The sequence below is a fragment of the Habropoda laboriosa genome, unplaced genomic scaffold (genome assembly GCF_001263275.1).
Source record: "Habropoda laboriosa isolate 0110345459 unplaced genomic scaffold, ASM126327v1 scaffold5, whole genome shotgun sequence".
In the NCBI taxonomy this organism is placed as follows: domain Eukaryota; kingdom Metazoa; phylum Arthropoda; class Insecta; order Hymenoptera; family Apidae; genus Habropoda; species Habropoda laboriosa.
Genome location: NW_017100161.1, coordinates 4,381,666 through 4,391,753, shown reverse-complemented (window position 1 = coordinate 4,391,753; position 10,088 = coordinate 4,381,666). Strand labels below are relative to the sequence as shown.

The following is a 10,088-nucleotide window of genomic DNA, read 5'->3' as shown; positions in this document are numbered from 1 at the left end:
GCGGTGCAAATAGGTTTGTCTTTCTTATCTCCGTTGGAAAAATGTCGTTCGTCGCCGTTGCGTCGTGGAATTCAACTACGTACGAAACTTCCTCCGCTCTCGAGGTCGGCATAAACGTATTTATCGAGAGTTCTCTCCGTTGTTATTTGTCCCTGCACCGCAAGTAGACGGTTAAATGTTTCTTAATGGAAGCCTACGGGTTGAGGCGGAATCGGATAATCGGTGGTAATTAATTGCCTCTGCTCAGAAGCTACGAAGAGAAGGCTCTCTGAGAGGACTTCTCTATCAGTGGATTAATTTCGCTATCGAGTCGTGTCGTCGAACTCTCGCACGCGCTATACCACACCGATGTCGACAGTGGGTGAACACTGTCGCCGTATTCCATCGAGGAGGGACTGTCGTAAGGTTTGCTAAATCGGATTACGCGATATGTACGTGTACGTAGCAGCACGAAGTTCCTTTTTTTCTTTTTTACAAGCCAGAGACACATTCTTTGGTGATATAACAGAGCACAGGTTGTGGGTAGACCAAATAGGCAAGAATGCACCGGGCAATTATCAAATCTACTAATGAATTTTTGCCGACAGATATTTCAGTTGTAATACAGATTTTACAAAGCTTGCTCGCCTGCACGGATCACGCTGCTCTTTTCCTACCTGCCCAGATATCAAAAAACACCCATCTACCTACCTGTCTACCTACTTTTACCTACCTGTCTGTCTGCCTGTCCGTCTATCTCCCAGTTTTGCTTTGACTGCCTGATACCCGATGCCTGGTTTGCCCGCGCGAGTAGGCGAAATATATGTCGCGATACCTAAATACATGTGTGTATCTGTGAACGTGCAAGTGAACGAGTTAATTAGAATTAGAATCGCGCGGAAAATGGCGGAAAAACGGTTAGAGAAAGTCTGGAGGTGACGATATATTGAATATATATATCACGACAGCGATGTGTTAATCTTTCATCGTGGAAGATCGATATTTGTTTTAACCGATCGCTTCTACTCTATTTTCTGATTACAGACGAACGAGACGCGATCCAAAAGAAAACATTTACAAAATGGGTGAACAAGCATCTGAAGAAGGTAAGAGGTTCTTTCCTATAAAAAAAAAAATCGCACAGAAATTCTGTTCGAACGAAAGAAGAAAAAAAAGAAAATCGTCAGGACACGGTGAACGATGGGCGTTTTCACCCAAGTACGATCGATCCTTTCTCGTTCTAACTTTCTACGTAATGAAACGATCTAATCTCGTTGCAAAGTGAAACGATTAAAACAGTCGGGCGAATTAGACGATTAGGGGTGGTGTTCTTCGAACCGAAGCTTGGCCCTTCCTTCGAAATATCGAACGAACCTAATTTTAGAGCGACCTTAGCAGGAGGCCACGGCTGGCGTGGCTCGGAGTGTATATCGAAACACCTGATAGGTGAGCATACGAGAGCAGCGACGCGCAACGACGGGACAACCAGCTGTTTCGTAACCACATACGTAAACGATATAGGAGACCTTCTCAACCCTACTGTCGCTAGTATCTGCGTGTACGCGTACTCACGTGTAGGCTGAAACACGCGCGTGGGCTTTTCAGCATAATCCCTTCCAGGAGGGTATTTCACGCGTTGCTATAGATGGTAACGTATCAGAGGAAACGTGTCGAGTGGGTGAATTGGAGAAAATTCTTCGCGATAGGCGAGACACGGAGGATCCAGGTGTGAAGAGACCTCGCGTTTCTCTTTGTAATCCATTCGGTAAAGGGTTAGACAACCTTCCCACTTTTATTGCTATATGAGTCAGCTGCATGTTGGGACTTTTACGCCTCGCCTTTATGCTCTTCGGTATGTAAATTCAGTTTTCAGAGATGGTAATGCAGTGTTTTTTCTGTTAGATTGATTATTAGATTGACGTATGATTTATTTTCCTGAGTGTGCGTCTAACAGTTGGTTATTTACTGTTTCAGTACTGTATTAAGTAAGAAAAGCTGATGTATTCTGGGTTAATGAAATTCGACAGTTTTACAAATTAAAACGAATTAAAATTCATTTTTGTTACCGGTGGAACTGTTTTTATCAGAGCTGGACCAAAATCTGTGGCAAGAGGCTGACTCGTTGTTATAGGGCAAGGGGTTAACGAGATTTGAACGATTTGGAGAAAATTGTTTAGACAGGTTAGACAAGGGAGATCCTCAAACCTCTCTTTGTAACTCTTTCGATAAAGGGTTGAACAGTGTTCTCTTTGCTATTACTCTACGTCTTAATCAGTGAATTATATGTCAGAGCGTGATTGATAAAGAAATACAATTTTCTTTTAGATTGATTAAAGGGACTCTAACGATCTGAAGAAAATTGTTCAGATAAGTTAGACAAGGGAGATCCTCAAACTCCACTTCCTAACCCTTTGGATAAAGGGTTGAACAGTGTTCTCTCTGTTACCACTCTACGTCTTAATCAGTGAATTATACAAGTCAGAGCTTGATTGCTCGTCTATGTTCTCTGATATGTAAATTCGATTTTCAGAGAAGGGGAATGCGGTGTTTTTTTCCTTCCTCCCCCGGGCTAGATTGATTAATGAGATTCAAATGATCGGAGCAAGGAGGCTACCACCGTTCGAACAAACACCGCCACTGTTCTGCGTTGTACGCATTCTCGAGTGAACACGTGACGGGAAAAAGGATGCCTTGGTCTGTGTCTCGATGCTGGCAGAGGCAAGAGAGAGAGAGCCAGCCTCTCGTCTATTCCAACGAGAGAGGCTCGGTGTTCTCGATGGATGCCAATGCCGATTCTGACGCTGACGAAACCATCGAGGGTTGCAGACGTGCTAATGGCCCCTGTGTACAACCCGATCACGTTCACCGCCAGGCCAGTTGTGTAAAACAGCGTCGTCCCGACGCCGACGCCCGACGACCGACGACATGGCACGCGACCGCGAACAATCCTCGCAACTCGAGACACGTTAGCCTTGATCTCACGTGACTCTCGTTCTCTTCCTTTGTTTTTTCTTCGGGCTCTCGCCTATCGACCACGATGACGCAGGTCCTCTCTTCTGTTTTCCAAACGAGAGAGAGAGAGAGAGAGAGAGAAGGAAAGAAAGAAACGGATTCTTAAATGAAGAACGATGATTGTTCTCTCTCTCTTTCTTCGTCGTGGAGAAAGATGAAGAAGGAGAGATAATCAGAAGAGAGTAAAAGAGGGATAGAAGGTATAAGAAGAGGCAGTCCAATGATAAATCGAGCAGCGATACATTCCTCGCGTTGCTTTCTTGTTACGTTGGCCGCGTATGCAAAGTCAGGAGTCAAGGAGAAAGGAGAAGAGAGGCAAGGTTGAAGCTCCTCCTTGGTTCGTAAGCGGCTCGGGGTATAACTCGATTGGCATTTCGAGGGTTATCGAGCCTTTATTTTCTTCCTATGTTAGTTAGCTCCTCGACCCCGTATATCTCGACACTATTACTCATCCCTTTCTCTAACTATACCCCTTAAACCTAAACCCCTAAAAACCTTCCTACATATCTCTCGCTTCTTTCTACGAGGACTTTTAGAACGATCGATGCTGGTCACTCCCCTTCTTCCAGAAAAGGGTGCAGAAGTTTCTTACACCGTTGGTGTGGTAGATAATCAGGTCGCACTAGAGTCCGTCGATACTGGGTACATACCAGTTTAACACGTTCGTTATTAATCTTAAAAATTACAGCCCACGTGCTAGTCTGTCTGTTTAAAAAATTCGTTGAGAAACAAATTCATACTAAACTTTCAAATATTTATCTGCATAATTCTGTCGATTCCAAAGTTCCTCTCTACGGTGTACACTTTAGTTACAGCTTGTGTAGAATGCACAGGATGGGTGTTTAACCCTCTACTGTCGGGAGACACCGTTTTTGGGTCGTAAAGCCCGATTCGGAGTCTACGAAACTCCTCAACTTAGTTTATACATAAATATAGAACATCTCTGACAACTTTTCCTACTAATTTACCTTTATTACACATTTTCCTAATGAACGTTGTAGGATAGAGTGATTGGTTTGATTTGAATATAATAACAAGTTCTAAATAGAACGGAAGAAAAGAAAAAAGGTAGAATCGAGACTCCGTCTCGACAGTAGAGGGTTGATACTACAAGCGTGTGCCGAGTGAAATTTCAAGTACATAAGAGAATCGTACAGGCTGTGACGAATTTTCCACCGATCTCGTCTCTCCCTGGTAATGGATTCCAGGGTGTAATACAGCGAACGGTACTGCGTGTTTGCGCGTCGCTCGGTACTGGTTTCAGTTGGCTACCTACCTGCTCGATTCCGTGCGCCCACCTTTCCTCTCGTAACTCTGACCTTATTCGGAAACGTTCTCCTGTAGACGACGTTCCCGATTTACCACCTCTTGCCTGGTAAGTAGGTGGATAAGTAGGCAGTTAGGTACGCAGGTAGGCAAGAGTCAGTCACTCAGTCAGTCAGTCAGTCGAGCTTGTTGGAGATGTTGCATTAGAGAAGGGAAAAAAATGTAAAGAGAAACACCAACAGTTGTCTGGTGGTTCGTTGAAGAGAGAAGAAGTGAACGTTGCACTACTGGCGGTAAGGCCTATGACGCATCCGTTCGCCATTGCGTAACGTTCCAGCGCCAGGAAATGGTCCGCTGAAGTAACTTCTCTGCGCCCATGAATTCCGATCCGTTGAATAAAGACATCCTGTGATCCACCTTTGTTTCCTATACTTGGTCATTCTTGAGGAGAGCTGATAAAATCATGGGCTGTTTGACGTAGACGTGGTTTACCCGTATTTGGCTAACGCCAGTTAGTAGACGTAAGGCAGCCGTAATTCACACATGAGTAACAGTTTCACTTTCCGGGAATGATTTTATTCGACGATTGTGAGAGTAACGATGACTGTTTAAGGAAGCGGAAAACTGCACACGTGTGTAGAGTAGTGTGTTTATTTTTAGAAGATACGACAAATTTCCTGATTTAAAGGAGATTTACCGGCTGATACGAAAAATGTGCTCATACTTATTTTGGAGAATTTGACGTGTAGCTTGCGAATAGTGTCTCTTTGAATGCAAAATGCGTTCTGTCGATTTGCCAGAAGAGTGACAGTGCTGAGAAATGCAAATTTTTCAGGAAATCGCTTTGCAATTTTTTCTGGTAAATGATCGATCGATCATTCTTGTTAAACAGTGTAATTTCAATTTTAGCTCTTTCACATAAAAATAGTTTATCTCTAGATTTTTAATTTTCTTAATTTACTCAATTTCTCGAAAAACTTGCTTTCACACCTCTTCTAAGACGCCCTGTACACGTCTCTGTCGAAATCCACCGAAGAATCGTGTAACAAGGAATCAACTCTTACTCCCGGTATCCCTGCTCGAAATGACTTGGCAGGTCAAAGTGTTAATTCGTCACTGTTCGAAGAATTACGAGGAGGCACTCAGTTTAAGATAGCCGAGGCTTTTCTTTCGAGTGGCGCCATGCGCTTTTTCGACCCTCATTCATGTGCCTCCGACGCTTTTTGCTCACGATCGATGGTACAAACGCCCGTCGTTCCTCTGTACGTTTTTCTTCCTTCTGTTCGACTCGAATCCGCGACGATCGGTCGTTGTACCCGGGCGTTGGCGCAAAAACCTAAACCGGTGTGATTCTGCTTCTACTCGCGCGTTTTTAACACACATTCCCGTGGTTCTCTTGCACAAATCAGTTTAGCAACGTCAGAATGCATCTTGGATGCGCTTACGCCCCGGTGACAACACGTCGATTTGTAATCGTACGCGATTACATAAGCGCTCACGTTCGAACGAGAATTCATAAATGATATTACAAATGTACTTTCGATCCTTTCACGCACTCGCCGCACAGCATTGGAAATACGTGAAGGTACGAAATCGAACGAGTAGAATTCCTTCCAGATCTCTGATGACCGCCTAAACGAGACTTGGACGAGTGGTTCTCTTCTACGTTCGAATGCATGTCGATAGTGTTAGGTTACGAAAAGAATCTAGAAGTGAGAAGTGTCTAGACACCTGTGTTCCCTTAGTTCAATATTTGCCGAATAGTTATACGTTCGTTAGATGTTAGGTTTACAATTTGTTAGTTAAGCGCCGTACAGTTGAAACGAACGCTCGAAGATTGCACAGCTTTCACCGTATTGCGTAATTGTTGTTGTGCATTAAGCGCCAGGCGCTAAGTAGACGATTTCGAATTTACCGTTAGAGAAAATTGGGAAATAATCGTTGTTACCGAGCTTGCCGTGGAATTGTTCCAAATTTTCTGTGAAAAATACCGGTGATAAATAAGAGACGTTGAGAGAAGATTGTATTCAATTTTCTACGGAAGGATATCGGAGGATAATTGATGGCGCCTGGCGCCAACGGAAGACTCCGAATTTATCGCGGGAATTATTGGAAAATGAGCTCTGGCGCCGAGGAGTATCTCCAAATCTACCGAGCAAAGTTTCGTAAGTTTTCTGCGGTATAAGACGCCAAAGAAACATCTCCAAGTTGAATAGACAAATTTTTGGTAAATAAGATTCGGGCGCCAACAATCTCACGTCTGTCTCGCTGAAGATTCGAGAATATCGACTGGCGCCAACAGAGTAATTTCGAGTCTACTTACCGAACACATTTCTCCGGAAATTAATTGTGAAAAATATGAAAAACGAAAGAATCGTTGGTAAAAACAGTCGCAGCTCGGAATTCATCGTGAGAATTGTCACGGAACGATAAACGGCGTGAAAGGAAGAATTGCAACTTGGTCGTTGAAACTATCGGAAAATAAACGAGCTCTGCTATGCATCGAGCGTTCTCTTCAACTCTCCGCAATTCACCGAACACAAAGCGCTTCGCATTCTAGATTTCATCCTTTGAAGCGTTGACATGCAATTAAAGATTAACCGGCGTTTAAACCTCGCAAATTATTCTCGAAAGGAGAGAAGTTATCCTCGACGCTTTTGTCATCTATCGCATGTTATAGAAATTTTCCGGTCAAGGACCACTCGTCCGTGCAACCGACCAGTAGCCGAAGGTTTATGCCTGTTAATTAACGATAACGAATTAACGCGATCTTCCATTACGTAGGCAAGTTTTCTCGTAATAGCATACACTGCGGTGCATAACTATAGCACCGCTTAAATTGTTAGTTGTTTCGGACTTCAGATTCAAAATGCAAAAAAATTAATTGTAGAAATCGGAAGGGTATGAGAAACAGTGAACTTTAGACTAAATCTCATTTAAATTGCCCTTTCAATTTCTACAATTAATTTGTTTGCATTTTTAATCTAAAGTACGAAACAACTAAAAGTTTAGGCGGTGCTATAGTTATGCACCGCAGTGTAGCTAGAGAAACATAAATTCTAGAAAGTAATTGACGAAATATAATAAAATATAGAAATGAATTGTGCATAAAAATTTTGTTGCACCGTCGTAGTTAGAGAAAAATGTAGTAGATCGTAGAAATGAATGAATAAAATGCGATAAAATATAGAAATAAATTAAGTATAAAAATTTAGAGTTAGAGAAAAATGTAGATATCAAAAATGCAAGGAAAAATGAGATAAAAACTAGGGAGAGATTCTTCGATAGAATTTCGTGCTAACGAACGTGTCAATTGAATTTCAAAGGGTTAAAATAAACCTGAGGCTACTTTTCGGTGATTATCCAAAAGGCACGCGGAATTAAACAATAATTCGCAGCCTGTTCCTTTCTCAATGGATGTTTTTTTCAGACTTACACGTGCCTGCACGTGTGCGTCCTTGTGAACAACCAGCCATGCTGTTCCCCCACTGTAAGTCCACGGCAGTTGTCGTTCTCGCGACCGTTGCCAATGTTAGAAGGAATTTTCGCATGCTCCAAAGAGAGAAAAAGAGAGAAAAAAAAGATAAATACGACGTCTCTCGTTGTGTCCATTGAATGATCGTTGGTCTACAAGTAAATCGTCCTTTTCCTCGTAATTTCATCCTCCCCTTTACCCCCTCACTTCTCCTTCAATTCTATCCACCGTTGATACAATAATAAACGCGTGCGTTGCGAAATTCCGTCACGAGAATCGTACGTACAGCGGTGCAATTATCGAAAATTGGCCGAATCCTCCTGAAACACGGTTCACTTAGAGGATTCGTGCTTATCGCGAAGCCGGGGCATTTAAACTTCATCCGTGAGTTGTTTGAGGGCCGCCGGATCGTTGTTGCGTTTGCACGTGACGCACCTCGGCCTGTAGTATTAACTTTGTTACGTTTATTTTCGCCAGGCACGCGATTATCTTCTATGAAACAGCTTTTATTCCCTTCTCTACACTTCTACACTTTGTTCTATTCCATTTTCTCTCTGTAAACGTGTACGTATGTGTGTGTGTGTGTGTGTGTACTTTTGCACGTTTGTGTTTGGTAGAATTATTTATTTTTTCCTTTGGTTCGCCTGTTCGATGTTTCCTTTTACCTTATATATATATATAAAAAGAAAAACATTTCATTGAATGATCCTTTTCCCATTTTCTTTCTTTCTTTTTTGCTTTTGTTTTGAAAGTTTCTCCATTCGGATTCAATTTGCTTGTTGTTTTATTTTCAGTTATGAATCGGTGTATTATCAAACGGGAGACACTTGAACGAGGAAGTAGTTGATTAGCGCACTGACGCGTGAAATCGTTGTTTCAGGCCAGCAGACATATCGGAGATCTATTCGAAGACCTGCGGGACGGGCACAACCTCATTTCCTTGCTGGAGGTCCTCTCAGGAGAGCATCTCGTAAGTATTTCACGTTCTCGTCCTGCTTCCGTTTCTTCTTCCTTTTTTATGCAATAGCCCAGCCGTGTGTACGATTGCGAGCTATCCTCCTCCCCCCTGTTTGACCCTCGGTTGGCAGGGTGAAATGCTTCTTGCGTAACTGGTTACATAGGGTGGGACAGACTTGACCTCAATTATCAGAGTGCTCGGATCGTATACGTTTCTATCTACTTCGATATGTCCTCTCGTGCTTTCCTGGAACTTCACGTTGCATGCAGTTTTATTACACTTAAAGGATCACCTATATTTCATCCTATGTACCTTCTGTCGGTATTTCGAACCCTTTCGCTGCTGCAGATTTTTGTTGATTATTGAACGAGATCGCGAAATCTTTCGTTTTCAAATTAAAGTGAAAATGCAGGAAGGATGAAATTTGAAGGATTAAGTCATCATGGAAATATCGCAAAATCTTTCGTTTTAAAATTTGTTTTGTTAAATTAAGGTGAAAATGAGCGAAGGATAAAATTAAGAATTGAGTTATCGAAATGCGCCATAAAGGCGCGAACAGTAAAAATTTTTTAAATATCTATAGGCGCCAATAGCAATGAAAGGGTTAATATATTTTTTTTAACGTTAACCATGAAAAAGTAGTTTATACATCGTCTGCATCCAACCAATCGAGGGTTCACATTCGCCACAACGATCCTACATATTTAATTACCAATCAACGAATGATTTTCTAGCCGCGGGAAAGAGGTCGGATGCGTTTCCACATGCTGCAGAATGTGCAAATGGCCCTAGACTTCCTTCGCTTCAGAAAAATCAAACTTGTCAATATCCGTGCCGAAGATATCGTCGATGGAAATCCTAAGCTGACCCTAGGTTTGATATGGACCATCATACTACACTTCCAGGTGAGTAACAATCTAACGTTACTCCTTCAAACTATCACCAATTATATTACTCTCTCACTGTTCACATACCTGTACAATGCTAGAACGATACTTTAGATAATTAGAATATCGATATTGTACTCGATTTAGAAAACTGGTTCGCCCTTTCGAAACGCGAAATTATCAAACATAGACTAAAACCTCTATCTCCCCCTTAGTATTACTCCATCGTATGTACACGCACACTTCATTCAGCCAATTAGAATTAACATCGACACGCTGGTTCGCCCTTTTTTCCATTTAAAAAACACAGAAAAAAAGAGAAAAAAAAAACTAATCGAAGAAAGAATATCTCGTTACACGTTCCATCGTGGTTTCGTTTTCTTTCCCCAAACGACGAAACAATCGCTCGAAAAAGAGAGGCTCCCCGAGAGATATCGATCGAAAGTTTCGCTTCCGAGAAACTCGGGTCCGCGATGGGGAAAACGGTCAGTGCGGTGTGCCAGGGAGAATC

General features: G+C 42.3%; 1 protein-coding gene across 1 annotated transcript in view; it reads left to right on the top strand.

Annotated features, from left to right (window-relative positions):
* LOC108577642 (microtubule-actin cross-linking factor 1) overlaps window positions 1–10,088 on the top strand; it is an 80,315-nt gene that overhangs the window by 18,159 nt on the left and 52,068 nt on the right. The window contains exons 2-4 of the mRNA XM_017940823.1: window positions 1,024–1,085; window positions 8,613–8,702; window positions 9,425–9,595. Coding sequence (XP_017796312.1) covers window positions 1,024–1,085; window positions 8,613–8,702; window positions 9,425–9,595 — 323 coding nt within the window. The remainder of the gene's footprint in view (window positions 1–1,023; window positions 1,086–8,612; window positions 8,703–9,424; window positions 9,596–10,088) is intronic.